General features: G+C 50.7%; 1 protein-coding gene across 2 annotated transcripts in view; it reads right to left on the reverse strand.

Annotated features, from left to right (window-relative positions):
• Nucleotides 1–3,105: 3,105 nt before the first annotated feature.
• GMDS (GDP-mannose 4,6-dehydratase) overlaps nt 3,106–27,323 on the reverse strand; it is a 629,552-nt gene continuing 605,334 nt past the window's right edge. For both annotated transcript variants that reach the window (XM_007973861.3, XM_007973862.3), the window contains 2 exons: nt 3,748–3,816; nt 3,106–3,517 (listed from right to left, as the gene is read on the reverse strand). In XM_007973861.3, coding sequence (XP_007972052.1) covers nt 3,455–3,517; nt 3,748–3,816 — 132 coding nt within the window. In that variant the 3' untranslated portion in view covers nt 3,106–3,454. The remainder of the gene's footprint in view (nt 3,518–3,747; nt 3,817–27,323) is intronic.

Consider the following 27,323-nt stretch of genomic DNA (forward strand, 5'->3'; position numbering starts at 1 on the left):
GAGGTCCAGTCGCGAGTAACAACCCCGACGGCCCCTCGAAGACTTGCTCCGGGCACCGGGGGTGTGAGCGGGGAGGCCTCGGGCCTTGGGCCCGCTCGGCACGGGGCGGGGGCGCCTCCTCCAACTCCTGGAGATCAGGCCTGGACCCTGAGTGTTTTCAGGGACACTGTGGACGGCGGGCCAGTTCCTAGCACCGTGTTGCCCCCCATTGCCACTGCTGCTTGTTAAAAGTTGGCGACCCGTGATGACAATCCACAACTTCTGGAGGGTGCGGGTGGCACGTACGGACGTGAAGACCTCTTTGTAAGGCACGTCCACGCACACACAAGGACACTCACTTTGTAAAACCTAGATGGGCGTTGCCCCCACCCCTCCATGCCACCCGAGTACCAATCAAAGCTGCAAGTTGTAGAAAATACCTGGACGTGTGTGGGCTGCACCTTAAAACAGAATCCACCCCGTAGGCATTCCCAAATACAAATAAAGTGCATAGGGTGCTTTGAGACTTGGGGGGGGGGGGTGTTAAAAAGTTACTTGTAAACAATACATTTCAGGTTGTTTTCAAGTCACTGTTTAAAGTGTTGCCTGCTCCAAGCTCTAATAACACATTAGTGTTATAATAACACTCCTTACATCTGCCAGGAACCCTCCAACGGGCTGCCAGAGGTTCTACGAGGTTCCTGGTGTTGGTGTTGGTGCAGGCGAAGGCGACTAAAAGGGGCGAAAAAGAACCCAAAGCCATGCCTGTAGGGTTTGCCAGCGCCGACCCGCCCCTCGCCAGCGCCCCAGGCCAAGCGGACCCCGCCTTCCTAAGGAGCCATCTTGCGCGCTGCACCAGCGGCCCAAGCACTTTAGCACTCCCTTAAGGTCGCGCAGCCTGCCCGGCTGAGCCTGCGCCCCTAAACAGCTGCAGAGGTGCGACAGGTTTATGACGCTGGGCCTAGCTCGCTCGTAATTCCTTAAAGACAAAGGGCAGCGGAGAGAGCCCGCGACAGGGCCTGGCCTGCGGGTCAGACGGCCGCTGCGAGGCCCGGGTTCCACGCACCTCCTGCACAAACTCGGGCAAAACTGCTTTGCCATGGTATGTGAGTGTACTGAAGGTTTAACTTTCTCAGTTTTTCCTTCAAAAAACTCAAGGTGGAAGATGTTTTATAATATTTGAAACGAATAGAATAGCCAAAATTTGGCAGAGCAAGAAACAGTAAGTTCACTGAAATTTAATTGAGATTTAAGATAGAAGAAACCCTGTAATAAGAATTGTCTTGAAGGATGCCCAAATGAAATTCTCTCATAGCACAGAAATAGATAAAAAAAATGTCGAAGTAAATCTATTCTCCTTTTTTCCTTTTAAACACATACACCAGGAAGCCAAATGAACTCCCACTCCTTCCATTACTCAGGGTGCAGGAGCAGTGAGAAGGTTGCAACCAACAATACTTTAGTTTCCTTCAAACAGGGATGCTGCCATCTATTTGGAGAAGTAGAATTCAACATCGTGGCTCAATTGGAGTTTTATAAACCCCTGCCTAGAATCTCTTCTAAGTGTCCAAACAAGCAACATTGAATTAAACAGGGCCACGGCAAGCCTGAGGGCCCCTGGAATGGTCTCTCCTGGGTGTGGGAAGGGAGGTTCCGGTGGTCAGAGGAGAGGGGGTGCCTGCCCATCAGGGTCAAGGCTAAAGGGAACGTGACTCTGTGAGATTTGTGGGAGGATGTGTGTGACAGTGGGTCTGGGAGTTGGGTTTGCAAGTGTTTGTGAGAATGTGTGACTGAGATGGCACGTTTGTGGAGTGTATGTGCACTTGTGAATGGATGTGCATGGATGTTTGTGTTCCAGCCGATGTGTGACACCGTGTATCTGTGTGTGTGCCCACCATCCCGCCCAGGCTCGGAGGCCCGGCCTCCCAGCAACCATGTGTTTCCAATTAGCAGCCTCCCGCCTGGGAGTGCAGAGAAGGCGAGTCCTGGGGCAGCTTCTGAGGAGCGGGTGGGCTAGCTCAGGCCCCCCAGTTCTGCTCCGTCGAGGGCGAGGCCGCCCGGCCAGCATGCTTTCGCAGCGACTGGGCAGCCACACAAAGAGCCCTCTCTCCTGCGCCAGCCGTTGGAGACTCGGTCCTCCCCCAGATCATAAACCTGCCGTGAAGACGTTCAGAAATAGTTTACCCGCACTCACACACACATGTGCAAAGGCTGGAATTCCATTTGCTGTAAAGTTTTATTTTATTTTGCTTGGAAGGGGAGTGAGGGGGAGAAGTGTCCTGACCTAATTTGTTCTAGGGCAAAATACTGTTAATTTCATGCAGAGGTATACACCTGTACACGAATCCCTGCTTGCTGCCTGTGGGTGTCCTGCACATGTGTGCGTCAGCCTACCTGTAGCTGTACACCATACACAGCTCAGGAGCACACACCTGTGGTCTCACCCAGGCCACCTAAATGATGCACTCAACGAAACCAGATCTGAGCCTTAAACCTTTTTATTATAACTTCAGATTCACGCTGATGTTCAAGTGCATAAGCACAGCGTCTGGCACGTATTAGGCACTTACCATAAATGGCTGAATGAATACATTACGCTTAGATTTAAAAGTGACCTAGTATTAATAAGAAGAGGGTGGAAATAAGCACTGTGTGGAAGATTCTAGACCACAAGGAAAGGCACAGGCTCAGAGACCTCTAGGTAACCCGGGGGCTTTGCCATGGAATGTTCCAACAGTATTTGCTTACCTTCAAGTTTCTTCTTCTGACCCCCCTCTATTTCTCAAGACTTCTTTTCAGGTGGTGAGAGCCCTTGGGTTCTAATTATAGTCAGCAAAGACCAGCCAGGGTGTGAGTTCCTCCCTTCCACAGGAACTAGGTTTCCAGAGTGACTTGTCACCAGGAGGGGAAAGAAATGTCCCAGGCGAAGACTCAGGAGGAGGCTCCCCAGAGCACCCCCGCCCCCTTAGCCTTGCAGGAGTCCTCCCACCAAGGGCTTTCTCAAAACAGGGCAAGGCCTGACCACAGCGATCTCATTCAAAGGCCTGGATTGTGGGGTTTTTGTTTGGGGACCCTTATAGCCGTGTTCATAACTTGGAGAAAACATCCACACCGACCCTGTAAATGTTAGTTCACAGAAAGACCATTTTTAATATGAAAAGAGAAAAACAATTTGAAGGCCCCACAATTTGTTGTCTGACAACATAATTTCAAGTAAAGTGAGTATGATTAAAACATCTTGATTTCACAAAGCCATTCAGAGGAGGCTTCGACAAAAGCGAAGCGGCCCAAACCCCGGAGGGTCACATCCCGGCTGCTACAAAACTCGGCGGGGCGGCCGGCTCCTGCGGCCGGGACAGCGCGGTGGCAGCAGGGGCCACAGGGACCCGCAGACTGGCACGCCCCTCCCCATCCCCACGGTGCCTCTGCTGGGATCGCAGCCGGAGGGCGGGTCGGGCGGGCTCCGCGGCCATGCTCAGGCATTGGGGTTCGTCCTCATGAGCTCCACGTCGGCGTGCACCATCTCCCTCACCAGCTCCTGCAACACAGGGGTGGGCGTGAGGGAGGAGCCTCTGCCACTCTCTCCTGGTGACACCCCACCCCGGGTGTCCGCCCCAGAGAGGCCTCCGCGTCCCTCATTCCAGCTCCCCTCACTTCTCCCGCACCCCGCCCTCCGGGCTGTGGGCATCGCAGGCGCCCGACCCTGAGAGCTGCCACCCTGCAGCCCGGGGCCCGCAGCGGACGGCGTGCGCCCTGAGAGACACTCACATCGAAAGCGACCCGGGGCTTCCAGTTCAGCTTCTGTTTCGCTTTGGTGCAGTCGCCCTGCAGAAAGTCCTAGGGAAGAAGAGGGGGAGACGAAGCAGGTGTGGGTCGGGGGGCCAGCAGGTCCCGAGCCCCGGGAATCCCCACCGTTCCGCTCCCTAAGGCTCCGGGGTTCCCGCTGTCGGTCCCTGCTGCGCGCGCTCAGTTGCGGCTCTTGGCGCCGTAAATCACTGGGTCGCGGTTAAGAAGGTGCTGTGCGGGCCCGTGAGGACGGTGACAGCGATCCATCCCCAGCTCGCCCCAGCCACCTCCACCCCTCTTCTCCCCAACGAGTCCCTTGGACTCCTAATGCTTTTTTTTCTTTTTTTCTTTTTTTACATTAAGTTGTCAGGGACACTACTGTGAGAACTGTTTCGAATTACTGCACTTCTCCGGCTAGGAGGGAAGTGAGTAAATCACCAGGCGCCCCTCCCAGTTGCCCGTGCCCAGCGCGCTCAGCTCCCGCTGCAGGGCTGCCCGCGCCAAGCGCCCATCCTACCCACAGCCAGCAGCCCCGCGGGGAAGGGACTTGGGGTGTGGGGCGCGAGGTCCCAGGACTCGTGGACCCCTCTGTCTCGGTGGGAGCGTGCGACCCTCTTTCTAAGGCGCCATGGACGTATCTTCCTGGGCGGTGGCTTTGGGCTTTTCGTACCCACAGTAAAGTCAGTTCACATCGCCTCCCGCACACACACGCGTTCATAAAACGAAACTGGAGTTTCACGAAGCAATACTTAGCATTAGCGTCCAGGAACTCTATAGACGGTCTATTCTATTCTACCCCTATTCTACTCGGTTCGATTCTGTTCCTAAGAAAATGCTGATCTCGACCCACTTGTCCTTCCACGATCCAGCACGGAGCTGCAGCCAGCAGCTTTGCAGGACCCCGCACTGCCCGCCAGTGTCCCCTCTGGGAGTGCGTTCCTTCTCCCGCTTTCCCCAACTGCTCCACTCGAGGAAACGAGGGCATTTCACTTCCATCTACTTAAGAGGCGTCCTTGGAAGGAAGGCTGGCGAAAACAAAACCAGTGGAGAAGAAATTAATCCTGCTCTCAGCCCCTGCTCACCAATGTCTTTGTTACAGCTCTGTGAAGACTGATTTACCTGAAGATTGAGATGAGTTCAAGATGAATTACAAAATAGGAAAGAAGGAAGAAAGGAGAGGAGGAAAGGAGAAAGAGGGGAAGGAAAGGAGGGAAGAAAGAAAAAAGACTTTGAGATACATAATTGTTAGAAGTGAGATAAATATTTAGCTTTTCCATACACAAATATACTCATCAAATAACACATAAGATGTGATTCCTCGAAATAAAAAGAATGCGAAGGCAGCACGAAAATAGCTGATCTTCGAAGGAGAGAAATACTCGATTATTCTATTTCAGCTACATACAAATTAAAGAACAGCCTGAAAGGAGTTTCATCCTGTGAAAGTAACACACAGTCAAGCTGCCACTGAAAGCCTTTCCTGCTTATTTTCTTCAGACTTTCCTGAAAGTTGGCAGGCGGGGGAATTTGTTCTAGATTCATGACGGGAAAGGTCGGGAGGGCAGGGGCGGGACTGCTTTGCCCTGGGTTTGGAGCTCACCTTCTCTGCTAAGCCTTCTAGAGTAGAGGCTGTCCGGATCCTACTGAACGTCTGCACCCGCGGGCTTGAAATAGGGCTGCAGCAGAGTACACGGCGACTCTCCCTCTCGTTCTCATCATCCATCACAACTTTTTCAAACGCTTTGCACTTCGCAATACACTAAAGTACCAGTTTCCTCCCCAGAGTGTTAATAATACTAAAACAAGTTATTTCTGCTGGCCCTAAAAGTCCATATACAGATTCTTCAGGAAAAGTAGAATACAAAAATTAGTAATTAGCAATTTAACATAGCGCTACAAGGAAACAGCAATATAAGCAGAAAAACAAAGTAATTTATTTTTCTTTCCCCTCCCTAAATAAACTTGTATATATTTCTACAGGCTTCTATTTTGCTATAAGCGTCACACAAAGATACTCTTTCTTTTTCCCCAGAGGAAGCTGTGCAGTGTGGAGTCACACAGTCCATCCCTCCCCTCTCAATCCTATGGCAGCTAGACAGTGTGGAGAAACACGGTTATTGTTTAATCACATCACACTGGCTGCAAATCAACCAGCACGGCATAGGATGCAATTCATGGCAGTGAACTTACAGTTAGCAAAACCCTAAAACCCGGTTTGGCTTCAAATAATCTTGGTAGGCTTGGGAAATGGAGCTTTGTATTGTAATTATGTTTCCTGTAGTTTTCTACAAGGAGCTCATAATATAAAAACAACCAGGGAACTACCATTAAGGAAAAAGAAAAATGGTTTTCAAAGGCTTAGAAACAGACATTGCTACCATACACTGTAAAAGTATTTCATTGAAACCAGAGACGAACCCAGTTAAACTTCTCAATTTAGTTTTGAGCCTAGCTCCAATACTGCAGTCTAGCTGCTTCCTTTAACCTTCTGCCAAGGCTCTGTCTCCCTGAAATTTAATTAGACCAAGAGACCTTGGGAAGAAAGAGGATGAGGTCCCCTTAGAACAAAACATCGGCTCTCCATGCCAGCTGCTCCTAGACTGACATCTGGACTGGGCAGTAAGCTTATGCTCCAATCAACTTTTAAGGAAAGATGATGAGCATCCCAGCTTGTTTTACACTTAACTGTTCCTGAGGGAATTTCTTATTTCTTCCCATTGTGTCATTTATAGAAAAGATACAGTCAGTGGTTCATTCTGCATGGTTCCAGGCACAGGACACACCTAAAGGGTGGCACGGGGAGCGCCTGTGTGGGAGAGCGCGCGTAGCTCTAGAAGGAGAGCAAGGATGTGGATTCCCTTCTTTAAATAAGGCTTCCTGTGGGCTGAGAAGAAATCAGGTGGTGGATACTGTGTTCATACAACGGGTCCGAACTGCCATGCTCAGATACAGAACTGTGAGGAGTGAGAGGGGAGTGTGGGCCCTGATACACGTTCCTTTAATCTTTACCTCCCTCTTAAAGATTTTTGAACTTCCACAAATCTCCTCCGCTAGGGTATAATCAGCTCCTAAGGACAAGAGAGAAGAGTGAGCTTATCTGCTGTGCTCTTTTCTTCTCTTCTGACAGTTCAGTTCCTTCATTATACATGTGCTTACAGCCTTAGTATGACAAAAGCCGAATTAAAGTGATGATTTTACGTACAGCTTCCAAAAAGGACTTCGTGCACTGGGTGGTCTGGAGCTTTTCTTGAAAAAAGAGAAAATAAAGCTTTGAGAAAAATTTAAAGTATTTCTATGTGAATATGACATTTCCTGAACTCTGGCTTCTGGTGTCTTCACTGTTTTCATTGCTATTCCTTAGGTGAACTATACGGTTTCAATATGTAATTTATAATTGTCAAATTCAATTAGGTTTCACTGAGCATTTTACAGCAGCAAAACAGCAGGAGCAATGTCTGGGTCCACAGGGCCCTTCATATTTCTGACTCACGGACCGTGTGCATTCATTTGACCTTCAGGAGCTGTCCTTTAGTGGTGCCATCCACACGTACTTTCACGGAGTTGCAAACAGCAGCATGGAGGAGGGCACGTTTGGCTGCAACCATTTTTTAGGCTTTCCTGGCTTATGCTCTTGTTAAAGTGAACTGATAAAAAGCCAGACCAAATGCTGGAGAAGTCATTAAGCCCGTTTCTGAGCCCACAGTAGTTAACACAAACTCCAGAAAAGGAGAGACCACAGTGTGCCATTATCTTCTACCCTAACTACAGGTCCCTTTCCTCAGATCTCTTCCATCTAGATAACAACGCAGCTTTAAAATCACACTGGTTAGTTTTCATTCCTTCCCCGGATGTTATTTTGATCATTCTTTAACACATTAATTCCCTTTGACACTCCCACCTCCATACCACTTTCTCTAAAACCATTGTGGGGAATGCTATTAAACAGATTGTGTCACACAGGATGATTTTTTGAAGTTCACAGTCTCATTTCATTTTCTCCCCTTTTCACTGAGTTTGCTTTGGGAAAACTTTAATATTTAGTTCAAACTAGATGTCGGACACCACATTTCCTCAACAGGTCTGCTTATGAGACTTGCAAAGAACGTGTTTAGGTGGAGAAATATTTTAAGAGTATGAGATCTTTTGGCAGACTATTGTTAAATTGCTAATGTACCTCTTGGAAGAAATTGACTCTTGAGTGCTATAAATAGGAGAAGATGTATGGACAGGGATGTTAATAAGGAAAGCCGAGACTGATGAAAGCCTTGGCAAAATGTCTTCAGGAATTTAAGATACAGAGCTGTGAGTGGCACTTAATATTCTTTCTTTTTTCCCCCTTCTACTTTTCTTAGAAAAGCAAAATTGAGGAATAGCTTAGGTTCCAAGGGAATAAAAGAATGCCAGTGAATTTGGTTCCTGATCCAACTTTCTGCCAGTGTAGTGTGAATAGGAAAGCTGCACTCTGGGGGTAATGTTTCTTTTTCAGAAAGACAGAGCTGCTAAACAACAACAAAAAGCCTCAGGAAAAAGCTCTCAAGTCGCACAGAGTATCCTAGTCAAGATTCCAGATAGTTGAGAATAAGACTGGGAAATAACAAAAAATGAATTCTGAGAGCTCCCCCAGAAAATTCGCAATATACAATATCTCTTCCTGGGTGTAGCTTGAAGCCTTACATGCTCACGAATTTATCCTTTGGTTTAATCCTTCCCAAAGAGGGAGCGAATGTCCGGGCAGTAAGAAATGCTGTGGTGTTAACAGCGGTAATGAACATTTCCCCCTGTTCCCTTACTGCTGTCCCTCCACACAAACTGAGGTGGAAGTCAGACCTCTCCTTTAATGACAGGGGCGATAAGAGAGGAGAAGAAAACAGCAGGCGGTCCTGTCTGCTCAGGAAGCGGACTCGGTGGGACTGTCCACCAACAGAGGCTAACGGAATGCCGGCAGAGCTCAAACAATGCTCAGGCAGCCTCAGGGAAATGGAGTCAGTCGGCACTGGCCCGCGGAGGGTGCAGGCAGTGGAGAGGAAGTGGCAGAGGGAGCAGAACAGCTCGAGCAGGCCCTGCACCATGGCCTCGTCCGTGGCCACCCTTATGGAGGCCGCTGTGTGGCAATCAGCAATGGTGTAGACTTAGAATAAAACCACCACGGGGCACTCCCACCGTCACCACTGTCACCTCTGCTGGGAGCCTCCTTAGATGACTCAGGATATGCGGTCCAGTCCTCCTGGATGGTGCCTAATGGGCACTTTAAAATCCTCTGAGCACCCCTCTTGCTGATCCCACTTTTCTGATGGGATCGCAGTTGGTAGATTTTGTCATTTGGGATCAGCAGCTGTTAAGCACTACTAAACAAATGGAAATAAATGCATCCATCCATATGCATGCCCCAGATACCAGCGGCAAAGTCCGGCTAGCACAGTAGAGCTTTCGTGGAAAGTAAATGAGAACATGGCCTTCATTATGTGCCTACTTGTCAATAAAGCATAGGGTGGTAAAAAAAAATTACAGGTGTTCACTTCACGAAAGGAAAACTTAATGGCATGTATAGTGCAACCTATATATAAATGGATCATTTTCGTTTATATTTAAAAAAATATGGTTGACATAGTTGACATAAAACAAGAACTGTAGCTAGGCAAAAAAGGGCTCTATAAGCTACACAGACAACATAATTATTTAGGAGAAATACAGGATTTAAGCAAGTTAACTTCCTTTTAAACAAAGTTTTAAAAAATATTCTGGAGAAAGACCTTTCTAGCAGACATGCTTGAGATGTGTGGAGATGAGTGCGTCAGGCCTCTGTCCTCCAGGGGATGAACCGCACGCGGTCTATGCAGTTTATGCCACCCCAAAGCTTGTTCCTTTTCCCAGACCAGGTGGTTGCCCTGGCCGCGTCCCCCTGCCCATTGGCTGCTTGGCCTTTGACTGGGACAGAGGAGCACGGCCCCCACCTCCTGAGTGGGGCCCAGCCCAGGAACATGCCTGCTCTCTGCCCTGTCCAGCCCTGTGCAACTTTGAGGCCTTCCCCGTTCAGCCAGGCAGCAGTCGGAGCCAGCTGAAGAGGAAAGCACTTCTCTGAAGCGGCGCTGGGAAGCTTCTGGGGAGCTGCCTGCTCACAAGTAGGTGTCTAACAGGTTTCTTTAACTTAAATAACCATATAAGACTTCGGGGATGTCATCTTGCATCATACATATTTACAAGGTGCTGTGTCTGTCTGTACCTGTTCTACATCTATAATTGCAATCGTGGAATTAATTTTTGTTAGCTTTATTTCTTGATCCCGGGTGCTTACAGTAGCATCAACCTGGGGAAAGCTAGATTAATTACTGTAACTAGAGTCCTCTTAGTTCCGGCTACTTCACTGATCTCCACTCTGACTAGCTGAGGTGGGGAGTGGCTGACTCACAGCTGCAATGCAGGGGCCATTTAATGAAAAGGAGATAAGATTGTTAGTGACCTCAGCATTCCAGGCTTCAAAGCCAGCACCATCTTGGTTGGAAATTACTGGTTACTGTTAATAACTGGATCTAGGGTGTAAAGATTTATCCATGCTGGAACGAGGTGGCAAAACCCTGAGGACAGGAGATAAAGCACCTTTGACTGGACCGATTAGCGACTCTTGTGACATTGCTGGCAAGTGGCACCCTGGATACAAGAGGCCGCTGCGCTCTTGCCACTTAGGACTTTCTATCCTCAAAGCGCTTTATAGACATCAGCTAATTAAACCACAAAACAATCACATCCAAAATGCAACTTAGGAGATTTTGTATCTGTCGCAGGTGGCCTCTTTCCTAGAGATGAAAGTTCTGTCAAAAGCAAAGTATCTCGGAGGTAAAAGCTAAAGTAATTGTCATCTGGCTTATCTTTACCCTGCACCTTCTCATCTAGGAATGCCTACCTAGGCCACAGGGTATCCTGAGTTGCATAAGAGGAAGGTAATTTTCCTTAAGCTTGTTTCCTTCTAGTTTATTAGGAAATCTACCCACCTCTTAGAAAGGCCCCAATACCACCACCACCACCACTGCTTTGGACATTAGTACTACACAGTACAATATAGATGGGATTGTTTTCCTTTGTGGTTTTTCTCAATGTATACAGTATATTAAGTCCTCCAATTCAACACACCTCACTTCGATAATCCATCTCCCTCCCTCCCTCCCTCCCTCCCTCCCTTCCTTCCTCCCCTTCCTCCTTCTCCCCAATCCAAATATAAGTAACATAATAGGGTCATTCAAACAGGGTCTTTCAAACATATACCCATAGGTTCCTCCAAATATTCATTCTCTCAGCCATTTCTTAAGAAACTCAAGGCCTAGTCAAACACCCGACCACATCCAGATTCTTGCTTTCTGGCCATTCTTCTGGGGACTTTCATATTGGAGAACAGATGAAGACAATTACTATGATATTTGTTAGCAAGTTTTTGGAGAGGTATGGAGAGGAGATGAGCATGATGACGACTCTTTAGGTTTACCATAATTCTGTTATCACCCATTTGGCCACCCATCGTCACAGGGAGGCTAACGGGGTTTTGTCAGGTGTCTATACTACATGGTCACCTGGCACTTCTTCTTTATATCTTCATGAGAGGAACACAGTCCTCTACCGAAATGCATCTGCAGAGGTATTTCAGCCAAGTACCTGAGAATGCCACAAAGTCATCTAGTGGTCCGGTTCCGCTGATTCCTAGTCCAGCAGTCGCAACACTCAATAGGACAAAACCCTCCATAGTATGTGTTGTAAGCAATACACTTCACACACATTAATTTGAGTGGCAAAAAGGTCTCCAAGTAATAGATGGTATCAACACACAGAAATATCAACTTAATGCTGGATGGAAACTGACACAGAGGAGTCCATATTGTATGATTTGCTGTATGTGAGGTCCTAGAACAGGCATCCATGGTTATAGAAACGAGATTGGAGGACGGGGGAGGAGTACTGACTGGGAAGGTTCACCAAGGAACTTTCTGGAGTGATGAAATGCTCCTTATATGAATAGAAGTGTTGATTACATGAGTCACGTATTTGTCAGAGCTGATCAGACTGCGGTTCAACATTTGTGCATTTCACAGTATATAGATTTTATCTCAAAACAAACATTTGATCGGGTGTGATAGCTCATGCCTGTAATCCCAGTGCTTTGAAAGGCTGGGGCAGGAGGATTGCTTGAGGCCAGAAGTTTGAGACCAGCCTGGGCAACATGGCAGGACCCTGTCTCTACAAAATAATTTTAAAAATTAGCTGGGTGTGGTGGCATTTGCCTGTGGTTCCAGCTACTTGGGAGGCTGAGGTTGGAGGATTGCTTGAGCCAAGCCGTTTAAAGCTGCACTGAGCTATGATTGAACCACTGTGCTCTAGCCTGGGTGACAGAATGAGAGCTTGCCTCTAAAAGAAAAAAAATTCTTAGACACAACCAACATGGAGACATTGCTGGAGAGACCTGGAATCATAAAGTGGCTCAACCACTTAACTCTTTCTTAATACCTCTGAGATTCAGGTTTTAAATCTGTAAAATGGGGACAGCAATGCTTGCAAAGTTGTGTGAGAATTCAAAATTGCACAGGAAAAGCAGCTAGAACTATTTCTAATTCATCCTATACAGGCTTTCTATCAAGGCTATTATTTATCACTAAAATGTAGGAAAAATGATTCTTTTAATTTCTTGTAGTAACATCATGGATGAAGATATAATATTTTTAGGTGGGCTGTTTTAGTTTTTCTTTGATACTTACATGCAACTTTTACCCTGCACCCCAACCCTTCCTCTAGTTTTAGATAATCATTTTCTGAATAGCTGTAACAGAATGTAGAAGATTTTGTACTCTGCTGTCCCTCAATTTCTGCAGACATTTCACAGGCTCTTGCTGCTTGTTGCCACATATTTACTGCTTTAGGCGTTGGGGAAGCAAACATGGACAAGAGAAGACAGCCCATGTTCTAGGGGTTGAAAGCACCAGAGTATGCAGAGACGCGAGTTTCGGCTGATGGGAGCGTGAGGGAGCGACTGCAGAGGGGCTGGCCTGTTGGAGGGTGGGAGGGCACTCTACTGGCTGGGCGGGGAAGGCCTTCCTCAGAGGTGACTGGATCAGAGATCTGCACAATATGCAGGGGCCGGTCACAGAAAGATCTAGGGTGTAAGGGTCTCTTGGGGACACTGCAGGTAAAAAGGCCTTAAGGGAACCTGGAGAGAAGGTTGCTGTGACTGGGCATGGAGAGTGAGGGGGAGGGGAACCCATGACCATGAGGCTGGGAGGGACACAGAGGCAGGCACTGTTGGCCTCCCTGGTGGTTTCTGCCATGGAGCCCGGGCCCTTCCCAGCAAAGCCACATGGTTGCGAGGCTCTGCTGTGCAGTCACAGTGACTGTGCCTTGGAGCACCTACAGCCTGCAGGCTGTGGCTGGAGGTTGGAAAGCTGGCTACCTCAACTTGATGGAGTTTACAGATCTGACTTTCTGGTGCCAATTTTTGAAAGTATGGAACTGACTATAACTGACATTAGGTGTAAGTATTTTTAAGAAGGTGGATGAGTCGTCCTTGCCCTGCATGGCCCAACTCTCTCCTCCCCTGGAAAATCTGCTACTCTTTGATGTGCTTGGGCCACCTAACCTAAAAGCACCTGGCGACTCAGGTGCAGGCCACTGCAGCGGAGAGTCAGGACTGCACCCAGCTGGCCCTGAAAGACATGGAGACTAGGGGTCACCAGAGGCCAGAGGCAGTAACCTGGCAATGCTACTCCAGCACCTGCTAGGGTGTGCTGTGAAAGGGCTGCCCCTCTTCTGGCCAAATGATGACACACTCAGCCTCTGAGGCCGACTGAGATGCTGCTGCCCCCTTCATTTCTTCCTGCCTGCAGTGAAGCTGTGGCCCTGAGCTCCCCTTGCTGGTGAAGGGCCTTCTCCTTTCCCAGTAGCTCTCAGGAGGATGAGGCACAGCACTGGAACTTGCCTGAGTTTTGAAAACATTTTTATGTTACTCTTGTGTGTATGTGTCTTTCTCTCTCTCTCTCTGGGTGTGTGTGTCTCTGTGTCCGTGTGCACTGTGTAAAAGTCCACCCATTTACAGTGAGAACCCACTCACTTTGAACTCCATCCTTTACTGGCCCAGCACATCGAATATGGAGTTTGGGCTTTGCTCAGCGCCACAGGGCGTTTTAAGTACTGGGGCATATGCTGCGATGGACGAGTTCAAAGATGCCTGCAGATGCTGCCTTGAGGGTGAGAAAGAGGGGCAAGAGCAGGGGGAGAGACCAGCTAAGAGACTCCAGCCACAGATGTGGTGAGAGAAGACGGCAGCCTGGACACGAGGGGTCGGGTGGGGACATAGCGACGGAAAGGCGTGGGTGCACTTGAGATGATCTTGGAGAAAGAGCAGAAAAGGCCTCCCTGGGGTTGGAGGTGGGGGTGAGGGAAAGGGGACTGAGAGAGCTCCCAGGATGTTTGTCTGAATGAGAACCTTTTATTGCTTTCAAAGACATTCCATGGATCAACAATGCCAGGAAAGAAGTTCTCCTAGTGGAGTCTGCATGTGCCTCTCGCCACAGCCCTGCCAGCATTGCATGTCATCTCCTTTTTCAGGAAACCTCTCCTTTCATGATGAGAGAACAGGGACTCTTCCAAAAGATTACTTCTAGAGAATCACCTGAGATCTCTCATATCATTCCATGGAGCACGCCTTCTTGTTTTGATCCTGACTTGAAGCCAAAGCCTCTCTGTGGAGAAAGTCTGCTTAGCTCTAAGAAAGGAGCTCCGTTTCACAGGTCCTGGCTATGCTCCTGTGAAAGGGAGGCTGAGGGGAAACAGCTTGTCTTCTTCCGTGACCCTGGTCTACGGGACACGCAAGGAAAGGGTTAAGGCAAGCTGTGTCCACTGCGCAACCAACATGGCCCACTTTCATCCTCCAGCTGCAGCAGGAGGAAGTCCGAGAGGGGCCTTTCACATGACATCATAAAAGCCTGATTTATCGCCAGCCACCAAACATCGAGAAAATCATAACATCCTTTCAGGAAAATGCAGTGGAAAATAATCAGGCTGACTTTGATGGGAGCTTTGGTGGGGACTCCGAGTGCGACACTGTGTGGTGACCCTTGGCAGGTGCTTTGTTTGCCATCAGGGCCAGCCTCACGGACAAGGCTGAGGGTCTGTGCTGTGCAAAGCCCACAGGGGAGTGTGGCCCTCAAGTCTGCAGAGCTTGGTTCATACTCTGCCAACCTGCCTAAAATGATACTTTGGTGGACGTGAAAGTGCTTTGGAAAAGACAGCTCTATCCAAATGTGAGAAATTACCGATTACAGCCTGTACATAACCCACAGCTCCTCCAGGGAAGCAGGGCCGGCCTCGGCACCTCCAACACTGTGTCTGTGACTTGCTCTTCTCTGCTCTCAGCTGGGGCTATCTTTAGGACACCACTGTTTGGTTAGAGCCCTTTCCTCACAAGGCACTTTTCCTATGTTGCATTTCCAGAGTAACCTGCCACCGTGGCAGCCCTCCTCGTGACAAAGAGGACTAGGAGATGACGGAAAAGAGACACTCCAAAATGTCGGCAGAAATAGAAATAAAGGGATGAGATCCGCGTGCCACAAGTAATCTGTTCCAGGAATGTCTGCATCTCTTCGGTGCTTCTCTTGCTCAGTAATTTGATAAAACCACCAGCAGGAACCTCTTCTTTGATGTGCACAACATGCTCTCCAAATAAACACAGGAAAGAGGGACAAGGGTGGCCTAGAGTGTGGGATAGTTCTACAATTCTGGCCACATCAATTCTAAAAAGCCTGTTGGCGTAGAAAGTAGGCCTATCTTTGCAAAGCAATGCCCACTCTGAAGGTCTTGGGATTCCTGAGTTTGGAGAAGACAGACGTTATAAACATCGAGCCAGGGCTGACAAAGGGCTAGCCTGAGGTTGAAGGTTGGCAAAAATCAACACCTGGACTCAGTTCAAAGTTACTTTCACTTCATTTAACTGTTATACCAGCAAGTGTGCAGCATGAAGATTACTCACAAGATGATCAAAGACTCGTGTGAGAACACAGCCACCGACACCTCTCTGGCCATCCTGAAGGTGCCTGGAAGGTCGCTGCTGATGCGGCCCCCATGGAGAAACAGGCTCCCATGGAGGGATGAGCCCCCAGGCTGGAGAGCTCACGGCCTAGACTGACGCTATGAGCCTCGGACGGGGGGCACTGGCTGCCACACTGGCAGCCCTTATCATGCTGCGGTTATGTCCTTGCAAGTTTGATTCTTATGCGAACCAGCGGGCCCCGGAAGGTCTGCCCATGCCTCACCTGCCCAAGGTTCTGTGCGGGAATGGGAATGGCATGGAAGGCAGCAGGAAGGAGAGGTGAGGCCTAGGCCTGGCCCTGCAGCACAAGCTCTGAACCTGGGCTTGCCTCACCTGCACGTGGGGGAATGCTGGGACTGGAAGAACTCTAATGGCCTCTCTCCAAGCTACTGCTTGCCATTCTGCCAAGCCTGCTGGTGCTCGCATAACACCTTGAGACTGCTTCTGTGCCTTGGGGACCCCGCACTGTGCCTCCTAGCCTAGCGCCAGGCATGGCTCCATGGCAGCTGTGGCAGCAGAGTAGGACTCAAGTTGTCCCAGCTGGGCTCCATCTGGCTCGTTGTCTGCACTGAGTCTGAGTCAAGCCAGGTGTCTGGGGGAGCCGGGTGACTCAGCACATTGTCAGGTGGCAAAGGGTGGTGGAGAGGCCTCCCTTGGCCCTGGTCGCCCTGCACCTCTGCCCAGTAAGGCCTTTCCAGGCATCTTTCCAGGCCCAGGAGCTGCAGCTGTGCCTGTGCTTCCCGCTCGGCCCTGCAGACGGCACTTGTGCGGAGGCAGGTGGCCTGGAGGGTGGAGGTCTGACTTGGTTCTGGTGTGCTGAACAAGGCCCCCGAGGAAACTACTGATTCACACTCTTCCCCCGTGAAAGCACGGCTGGACTTTCGGGGAGCTGTCACCTATGGCAAGTCAGGCTCTCTGGGTGCCTATGCTATCTCGTGGCTATAAAGTGGACACTCGTGGCACCTGATTGCCCTGGGTGGAGCATGTCACTGAGGCACTTGCATAACACATCAATAATGGCACAAGGGGGAGGCAAGTTCCCCAACACAAATCACAATCCAGTGGCCTGACCTACTGCAGACTGTTGTGGGGACAGAGGCCTCTATGCAGAAGGCTCACAAGTGGAGTTCCCTCTGCAGTGGGCCAGTGAGTCCCTGCACTGGCTGTTCAGGATGGGTTTTTCACCAGTTTAGGCAAAGGTTTTCTGAGGGCCCTTAGACCAGCAGCAACACGCGCCCTGTCCTTTAGCCTTCTAACAGTCCTACCAGGCAGGCAAGGAAACGGCCGTGCTGGGAAGCAGGTAACTTGCCCTGGGCCACTCGAGGTGGATCTTGGATTCAAACCCAGGCTTCTCTGACTCCAAAGACTAGGTTACTAGCCCACTAACCTAGACCACCTCCCCTGGGAGTCTTCTCTCTTTAGTTATGTGGTAACAATAAACACAAAGCCACGCGTTCACCACCACGTAGAGGCTGAGGTGTGTAAAGAAAGAATCTGCCAACAACATGGACAGAAGAGAGAGAATATGCTCCTGAGCTCCAGAGGTCCGGGTTAGATTAGAGCAGAGACAGGAATGGAACCTGAGAGTTAGAAACAAAGGTGGGGGCATGAGCGACACCAGGCAGAAACAGTCCCACGTTAAAAAAGCCTGATGCAGCCCTGGGTTTAGAGCAAAACAAAAATTCCACTGTTTTCCTCCAGCTGGAGATGAAAGGTTTCACAGAGGGAACCTGGCTGAGGAAAAAGCATCTTTGATTCGGTTAATTAATGGAGCTTTCTCGAAAACACAGATCAACTCCTCGAGTGCTATCAGGATGGTCGTGATCCTGAACTTTATACGTAGGTTAAACACAGGCCAGCGGCTCTGCACGCATGGATAGATTCCATGCCCCAGCCCCCAAACCCCGACACTATGAGGCTGTGAGACTCCCAGAAGACTTCTCGGGCAGGACTGGGCTTTGGGGGGCATTATTCAAGGAAGTATTGCTTTTGAGGATGGCAAGGAACACTCAGAGCCACCTGACATGGGAACTCTGGGGTTTGGGATACTTCCAAGGAACCTTTGCTTGGTATCTGTCCTCTTTAGAGCGCTCTTTTCTACGAGAGGAACCCAACTCACAGAATTAGATAGAACTCCCGGGGTCTTATTCATACCACCACCATGACTACTAACAAACATTCCTTAGTGTGTGGAGAGTGAAGGGGACCCTGTCAATGGGACCTGCATGAGTAGAGTGAGTCTGGAGCTACACGAAGACTTTATCTACAACTACTTAGCTCATGAGTCTGGATAGTGAGAGTTCAGAAAGAGACGCCCTGAACTCTTCTTATTCCACCCTGGTCAACATTATTCATTCATGCAGTCAGCCCAGAAGCTCAAGCTCAGTGATGGAGACTGACACAGATGGTGATCTCCGACAGGTACCTGTGCCTAGGGTAGGCAACAAGGGCAGGCTAGCAGAGAAGGAGGTGGGTACCTGTGGACATGGGGAGACGGCCAGGCTGGAAGAGGAGCAGGAGTGGAGGAGACAGGGCTTGGTGGCGGCCTCGACGACACGCCATGTTAAGGATGCCACTGAGACACTTGCAGAAACAGATACTGGGTGACGTGCCTAGCATTCTCCCACTGGGGGAAGTGCTAGGATTAAGCTACCTTCACAGTGGGACACAGGACGGGCTCACAGGCCAGTGAAGTGAGGGCTCTTGGGAAATACTTCCCAGAGAAGATTTTCCCTGAGCTGGCTTGTGAGGAATGAGCAGAAGGTAGGAAGGCAAAGTGCAAGGCTAACAGTCCAGATGCAGACGGCTGTTCAAGGACCCAGTGGTGTTAGAGAACCTCCCAGGATCCGCCGTGTTTGGTACGGCTGGAGGCCAAGTGGAACTCTCTTGTTTGCTGAATGTGGATTCCCAGGTGCAAAGGAGTCATCACCAGGTGAGCATGAGTTTTGGGGTCAGATCCCAGCGAGGCTGGGCACGGTGGCTCATGCCTGTAATCCCAGCACTTGGGAGGCCAAGGCAGGTGGATCGCTTGAGCTCACAAGTTCGAGATTAGCCTGGGCAATATGGCAAAACCCCATCTCCACAAAAACTAGCTGGGTGTGGTGGTGCATGTTTTTAGTCTCAGCTACTTGGGAAGCTGAGGTAGGAGGATGGCTTGAGTCCGGGAGACGGAGGTTGCAGTGAGCCAAGATCATACCACTGCACTCCGACTGGGTGATAGAGCCAGACCTTGTCTCGAAACAAAACAAAACAGAACAAAACAAAATGAAAACACAGATCCAAGCTGAATTCCAGTTCTGCCACTTACTTCCTGGATGCCCTGAACCTCACTGGGCTTAGGTTCCACTATGTATAAGCCTGTTGAATGATATCTACCAATACTAAGGATCAGAGATAAAATCAGGCCTGATGTTGGATAAGTGCCCAACAGACAGCAGCTCCTGCCAGTGCACAGTCAGTGACGGCTCTACTGGGGCCCAGGGAATGCAGTTAGACCCTTGAAGGATGTACCAGTCCATGGCGCCAGTTCTGCAGCACTGTTGCCCAAGGCTCTCCCACATCACTCTTCAATTCTAGCAATCTGCAGCCCTCCTCATGCAGTTGGTTCCCAACAGCCTGGAATATGCTTCCTCCTCTTCATTTACGGAAACTGTGCCCATGGAGAAGCACATGGGATTTAGGGTCACAGAGACTCAGGCTGACACTAGATTCACCACTTTTGAGGTGGCTTGGTGTCCTCATCCTCATGCATGCCACCCCTGCAGGTGTGTTAAGCACCTGTCACAGGTAAGGCCTTCCATGTGTGCTGGCTCCCCTCCTGCCTCAGGTCCCTCTTTAAGTGTTGGCCACTCCCCAGCCTTGCACCTCCCTGACCGCCCCCTCTGCTGAGCGGCTCTCTGAGGCCATCCCATGCCCGTGGAACATGTGGGATGTGGCTCTGCCTTCTAGGTGCCCGTTCTGGAGACAATACGTTTCTTACAAATGGCAGGGCAGGCTGCCTCACGTGTGGTTCCAGAGCACGTGGAATGTGCCCTTGTGTCCCCACAGTGCCGCCCAGGGCTGCCGACACAGCAGCCAACCAGACGCATGGGGAGCTCAGTTCTACTGTGGGGGCACTGCCGTAAACAGGCAAGCAAGGAAACAACCAGGTGGTTACCAGGCCTCTGATAAAAATAAAATTGGGTAATAGGGGGTCACGAATGCCAACAAGGCACTTTAGGCAGAGTTATGATTGACAGTGGGGGCTGCCCCAGGAAAATCTCGAGGTGGAGGGAGCAGGCTGGGCTAGGGCCCCAAAGGGCCAGCTGCTCAGACACCCTGAAGTCCAGAGTGGCCCCCTGGGGTTGGGGCCAGGGAAGCTGTTACAGGTGGCGGTGGCTCCACAGCCACGATACTTATTTCTGGCGTCCTCAGGAAAGATCCCTGTATGTATTTCTTCCTCTGGGTGCTCATCAGACCCTCTGCCTGCAGGTGGTCTTAGGAGTCCCCTTTGGGAAAGTTGGGCGGCCACCCAAATGCTGGAGATTGGATTGGACTCATTTTGGGACATCCTGACACCTGCCGTCTCTGTCATTCAGGGGCTGCTGGGCTCACTGAGGCATCTCATCCATTCCTGTGCAGCCTGGAGCTCCTGGATGGAATTCAGGGGCTAGTCTTATGTTCCTCAGGACAATCTATGTCCCTGTCTCCATGTTCGTGAAGATACATGGACAGAAATATGCCCTGCCAGCTGGTGGCACTCAGAAAGTGCCACGGGGCAACACAGCCTGCATCTCAGAATGGACAGGAGAAAAGCTTTATCTTCTTCCTGTCAAAGGAGGGGAATACCTTGTGGAAGGTCAGGGTGCTGTGTGCCTGGCAAGTGCCTGCCTGACCCCAGCCTGTGGCAGAACCTGAAGGGCCACTGCGATCTTTATCAGGTGACTCAGTGCTTAGCACTGGGGAAGGGCGGAGCATGGAGCAGGCACAGAAGGTCCCGTGGAGAGGCCCTGAGCAGCCCAGGCAGGAGTGCTCCGTTCTGCTGCTCAGGCCATTACCTCCAGCAGTCAGGCGTGTACAGCTCATGGCTCTCGGATGATTTCTCTCTCTCTCTCTCCTATCCCTCTTCTCTCTCCCTTTCCTTCTGCAGGATTTAATTAATTGAAAGTCAGGTTTTTAAATACTGGTCAGCCTCCTGTTGGATATTTGCGGTCTGCCCTGGTGCTCCCCCATGCATCTCTCTGACTTACCTTCATGAAAGGTGAAACGGGAATACCCCAACAATTCGGCACACTTCTTTTTCCCAAACAGTGGAGGCACACTAGAAAGTTCCTCAGAACCCTGAAGGGCCTCCTTTCACCTGCTCCTTCAGGATGTCCCTGTCCTTTCCTACTGGCCCCGGCTCAGAAAGTTCATCCTGCCTAGCACTCTCCTTTTCATCCTGTTCTTGCTCACTTGGAACCCTGCTCTTCAGAAACTGAGGGGACAGCAGCAAGCTTCAATTCCCTTGAAATTTGGGCAGTTTCCTTTTTTTTTTTTTTTTTTTGACGGAGTCTCACTCTATCGCGCAGGTTGGAGTGCAGTGGAGTAATCTCGGCTCACTGCAACCTCCACCTCCCAGGTTCAAGTGATTTTCCTGCCTCAGCTTCCTGAGTAGCTGGGACTACAGGCACGCGCTACCACGCCTGGCTAATTTTTTTGTGTTTTTAGTAGAGATGGGGTTTCACCATGCTGGTCAGGCTGGTCTTGAACTCCTGACCTCAAATGATCTGCCTACCTCGGCCTCCCAAAATTCTGGGATTATAGGCGTGAGTTACCCCACCCGGCCAGTTTCCATCTTTAAACCTACCCCAAAGGCATCAGTTCTACAACTGTTGCTCAGATTTGTCCGAACATTTTGGTTTTGTCAGGGAGAAAATAAATTTCTCCTTCAAAATCTCCACCTTCCCCTAAGGGGAAGGTCAACCTTGTCTTTGTCCTCTAGGTTGGAGAACAGGGCTCCATGGTGACCATCGTCCTGGTCTTTGTCCTCTAGGTTGGAGAACAGGGCTCCATGGTGACCATCGTCCTGAGTCCTTACACATAACAGACGTGGGGTAATACTTTGACTTTATAAATCCTGCCTTCATGATGGCTTCTTGTGTCTTCATGAACAGCAGATGTGGGCAGCTGTGCTGGTCCCATGTGGGCGACAGGCAAGCTGGGCCTGGATGGTCTGTCTCTCCAAGTCCAACAGGAAGATCAGGATGGACCTCGGATCTCTGCTCCTAAAGCTGGGCCCCACGAAGCCCCTTACCTTTACTCCTCACGGAGTCCCCTTCCTCACTGAGGTTTGTCCCCTATTTTAAAATAGCTGTTCACAGAGACTCTTTGGGGGCTTGAAAATAGCCCTGGCCATAGCCGAGTAACACAACCACATCATGAGGCATCTGCTGACGAAGGAGGCATCCTGCAGAGCCAGTCCATACTTCCTTTTATTTTCTTATCCAGCTGCTTTTCTTCCCCTGAGTCTCCCCAGATAAACTGGTGATTCTCAACATATCCTGTGGAGTTTGTGAAAAGTAGAGCTTGGTGAGGTCCTCAGCCAGGTGAGATGCTCCGGAACCTCCAAGGGTGCCCTCATAGAAGGTGTCTGAGGATTGATTCACCAGACCAGACAAGTGTGGAGGGCAGGGACAGCATCTCACTCAGCCTGGTGTCCCTGGGACCCAGCCCATTTGGCAGGACACACAGGCACTGTAAGGAAATGCAATTTCCTTACACCTTCCTGAAAATGAACCCTGACTGCCCACGGTACAGCTGAGACCCCGAGGCTCTCTTGCTGCAACTGTGGCTCTCAAGGTGCTCATCCCTCCCTCAGCTCCCATGGCATAAATGAGGCAGAGAGCCTTCAAAAGTCCTTTTAGCAGAGTAGGATGTAGTTACCAGGGCCTTGGGTAGTTGTGGCGGTGCCGGTCAAAGGATACATACCTATAGCTAGGTGGGGACGGGGGAAGTTCAGAATAGGCAGATGTGTAGAGACGGGGTAGAGAGGTGACCACCTGGGCCAGGGTCGGGGGGACACTGGGGACTGCTAATGGTTACGGAGTTTTTGCCTCCGGTGATGAAAATGCCCTAGAGTTGATTGTGGTGATGGCTGCACACTGAGCAGACTAAAACCCATTGATCAAATACTTTAAGTGGGTGAACTGTATGATGTGTGAATTATACCTCAATAAAATTGTTTAAAAATTTTAAAAAGTTGAAAGTCTCTTCCCAGCTCCCCTCCCCTCTAAAAGAAAGTCCTTTTAAAAACCCTGAGAGGAAACAAAGGAGAAAAGCACCCTGCAGGTGGATCCTCTCTAGAGGCCAAGCCCGACCCCTCAGCTGACAAGGCTCCCAGGGTGGGCGGCCCTTACCCAGCCCCCACTGTCCCCAGATACCTCTCCTCTGAGCCCCAGGGCCCAGCCCTGTGACCGACATTGCCCCAGGTCCTCGGCCTGCTCTTCTGGCAAGGAACCCCCAGCCTGCAGGTGGGTCAGCACAGCACCTCAGCCTCACAGCACCTCAGCCTGCAGCCACCAGTAGCCTGTAGTCACCAGTATGAGGATCCACTCTTCCTCCAGGGACCCACCCCAGAAGGGCCCTCCACCACCAGGGAAGACCCTGATTCCACCTGAGGGAATGTGAGCGGTAGCAGATGGCACTGCAGCTGTGACTGCAGATTGCCTCCGGGAAGCCCTCTGCTGGGCATCCAAACCTGCCCCAACACGGCCAGAACCCTCCTGCCTTCCTGCTGGCTTCTCACCATCGCCATAAATGGGCTGCACACGAGCCGTCGGCTGCACTCCCAACAGGCTCAAACCTTTGCTGCTGCTTGCACTGTGCTCCTGCCTTTCTCACCACCTTGCACTTTGTCCTCCCTTCCCGTTTCCCAGCCGAAATTCTCTCCACTTTGGAAGATGAAATTTGTGCTCTGAGTCAGCCAACGTTTCTCAGCATCACCTGTCGGGAGGAGCCGGGTACCCTCCCATAGGGTGCTGCTCTAATCCCTGCTGCCCCCCAGGAGGGAGATCCCAAGGTCCCTGATTTATGGCGAAGAGGAGGGACTGTGAGGTTTTCTGGTGACCACAGAGTCAGGGTTCACGGCCACCCCCACTGCCGTTTCTTGCACCTGTACTGCCAGCCTTGCACCCACTGCAAGCTCTGACTGCTTCAGCCACCTCAGGGCCTGGCCAGCACCTGCACTCTGCAGACGAGGAAGCTGAGGCTGAGTGAGTAACTTGCCCAGAGTCACGAGGTTAGGAAGTGGGTGTATGAGGATGAGATTCAAACTCTGGTCTTTTTTTTTTTTTTTTTTTTTTTTTTTTTTTTTTTTTGAGACGGAGTCTTGCTTTGTCGCCCAGCCTGGAGTGCAGTGGCACGATCTTGGCTCACTGCCACTTCCACCTCCCGGGTTCAAGCAATTCTCCTGCCTCAGCCTCTTGAGTAGCTGGGATTACAGGTGCCCACCACCATGCCCAGCTAATTTTTGTATTTTTAGTAGAGATGGGGTTTCACCATATTGCTCAGGCTGGTCTCAAACTCCTGACCTCATGATCCACCCACCTCAGCCTCCCAAAGTGCTGGGATTACAGGCATGAGCCACCGCACCCGGCCTACTTGATTCTTATACCCTGTCATCCAGCACACTTTCCCCCTTAGGCAGAGAATCTATGGTGCCTATTTCCGGTCACCCGTGCTGTGCCTAGCATAGCTTCCGGCACCCATCAGCGCTAAAATATCCCATGGATGCTGTCTTGAGGGCAGAAAGCACTTTTCAATCACTGTGCAAATGGCGCCTTCTACCCCCACGATGGCATGTGCACGGCATGCTCGAGTGCCCGGGGACTCTCACCCCTGTCCTGGAGGTCCGCAGCCCTCGCCTGGTGTTCCCCATGCTGTCCTTGCCTTGTCACACTTGCTTTTTTCCTTCCACTCTCCCAGTCCAAGGCTGTGCCCTTGGCTTCAGTGTCTCTGCTTTCCGCAGGCTCTCCCGGGGTGGGCCCCTTTCTGCACACAACTTCAACCATGGCCTCTGTGCGAGGACATCACTATCTCTATCTTCAGCCTTTGCCTTTCTCTGGATTCCAGGGCTGCATTCTTCTTTCCAGCCTGACAGCTGCAGGCAGTGCCCCTGGCCACCGCTGCATCACCCTGTCTAGAGCAAGCATCTCCTGTGAGAAGTCTCCACGTGTAACCTCGCTTCTCTCTAGCACAGTGTCCTCTTCATTTCTCTGAGGACTTTTTAACAATCTATGGTTATTTTGTCAATCCACCCACTACCCTGTCGTCTGCCTCCCTAGAACCTCAGTGCTGAGTGCGTCATACGGACCTCTGTCTTCAGGACCTGGCACTGTGCCTGGCAGGCAGAGGCACTCGATCAGTATTTGTGGAATGCTTCAAGGGATGCTTAAAACTGAAGTCAGAATATCTCCCCCCAACTGAATGCACTTGTTCTTTTCCTGTTGCATTGTTGCCATTCCTCTCACTCACTCTCATCCTTGAGGCTTAAAATCTTGGTCACCTTCCTTCTCTGTTTTGCCCACTTCCAGTACCTTTTGCACTCAGGCTTTCCTTGCGTCTCTTCTGCACCACCGCGGTGGCCCAAGCCCTCAGCTCCCATGTCCGTGGAGGATGACGGCATCCTCCCCCTTCACAGACCAGCCCTCCCCTGCTCTTGGGTCTGTGCTCATTCCACCTAGTGCTTTTCTGTGATAGTCCCTTAGTCAGGACCCTCCATTACTTGCCAAATAAAAGCCAAACTCTCACCCTGACTTCCAATATCTGACCACTGTGTTTTGACACAGGGTCTGGCTCTGTCACCTAGGCTGGAGTGCAGTGGCACGATCATGGCTTACTGTAGCCTCTGGTCTCCCCAGCTCAATCAATCCTCCCACGTAGCCAGGACTACAGGTGCATGCCACAGCACACGGCTAATTTTTGTTTATTTTTTGTAGAGATGGATTTTTGCCATGTTTCCCAGGGTGGTCTCAAACTCCTGGGCTCAAGAGATCCACCCACCTTGGTCTCCCAAAGTGCTGAAATTACAGTCATGAGCCACTATGTCCAGCCCGGTATCTTTCAATATGATGCCAACCTCTTTTTCCAGGTTTATTTCCCATTTTTTCCAACTATATCCTGCATTCAGGAAAAGTCAGATTAACCAGGAATCAGACACAGGCTGAAGACTCCCCACCTCAGCACACTGAGAAAACTCCCTGAGGAGGCATCACTGAGTGCCTGCCCACTCCAGGTCCTGGGTGCCCCATGTGGCGGGCGGTGGGCTGGGGAGGTTAGTTCAAAAGCCAGGTCAGAGGGGTTGGGCTCACTCAGTCTCTCACAAAAAGACCACCTTGATGGCTCCTGTGGGCATGGGCGGTAGTCAGGCCTCTTGCCCCTTCCTTGCCCTGGCTAGGGAGGAGGGATGGTGGAAAGGGCTGGGCTGCTTTGCATAAAGGTGACAAGGGCTGGTCAGGGCAGCTGGGCAGGTGCAGAGGGAGAGGAACTCCATCCCTTCCCACAGGAACCAGTGTTCTGCAAGAAACAATGACCAGGAACCTTCGAGAACAGGCCTGTCCACTATGTGGCTTTAAAGTGGTTTATTAACCAAGATATAACCCCTCTACTGAACGCCAGCAATCACGGAACATCTTGTTTGCTCTGGGATGTAGGAAATGGAGGATGAGGGCATTCAGAGTTTCAGCAGCGCCAGGTAATCTCTGGGATGTAGGAAACGGAGGATGAGGGCATTCAGAGTTTCAGCGGCGCCAGGTAATTCTCAGAGCTACTGGGGAGACATGGTTTCTGCTGGATGGTTTCCCAGTTTCCTGCTGGATGGGAACAGAAGTTTAAGCAGCTTCTCCCACCCCCAAATCCTAAAACCAGAGAGTCCCCAGCAGGCTGACGGGTCTGGAAGCTGATACCTGGGATACTGAAATAAGAATTAATACCTTCAGCTATACCAGAGGATGTGGTCACTCTCTCAAGGGATATATTTCGAGTACTCATTATAGTCAAATAGGTACTAGGCTCTGAACAGGGTGCTAATGAACAAGGCCAAGGGGACACAGACACATATGCCAGTAACTGCCATGTAATGTGACAAGACACTGACTTAGTTGCTGGGCACAGTGGAAGGAAAGTAGGAAGGGGTGTGAGTCCCCACTCTTGTGTGGAACAGAACGCTCTGTAGAGGAGTCGTCGTCTGGGCTGAGTCCTGGGGAATCTCGGACACATTCTCAGGCTGGAGTGGGGAAGGACAAGCCCTTCCTCTTCCTGGAATGCTCTTCTCAGCATCTGCACCTGCCAACACTGTCCCCGTCCCTCCAGGGCCAGCACTGTCCCCGTCCCTCCAGGGCCAACACTGTCCCCGTCCCTCCAGGGCCAGCACTGTCCCCGTCCCTCCAGGGCCAGCACTGTCCCCGTCCCTCCAGGGCCAGCACTGTCCCCGTCCCTCCAGGGCCAGCACTGTCCCCGTCCCTCCAGGACCAACACTGTCCCC

Source organism: Chlorocebus sabaeus, chromosome 17 (assembly GCF_047675955.1).
Source record: "Chlorocebus sabaeus isolate Y175 chromosome 17, mChlSab1.0.hap1, whole genome shotgun sequence".
In the NCBI taxonomy this organism is placed as follows: Eukaryota; Metazoa; Chordata; class Mammalia; order Primates; family Cercopithecidae; genus Chlorocebus; species Chlorocebus sabaeus.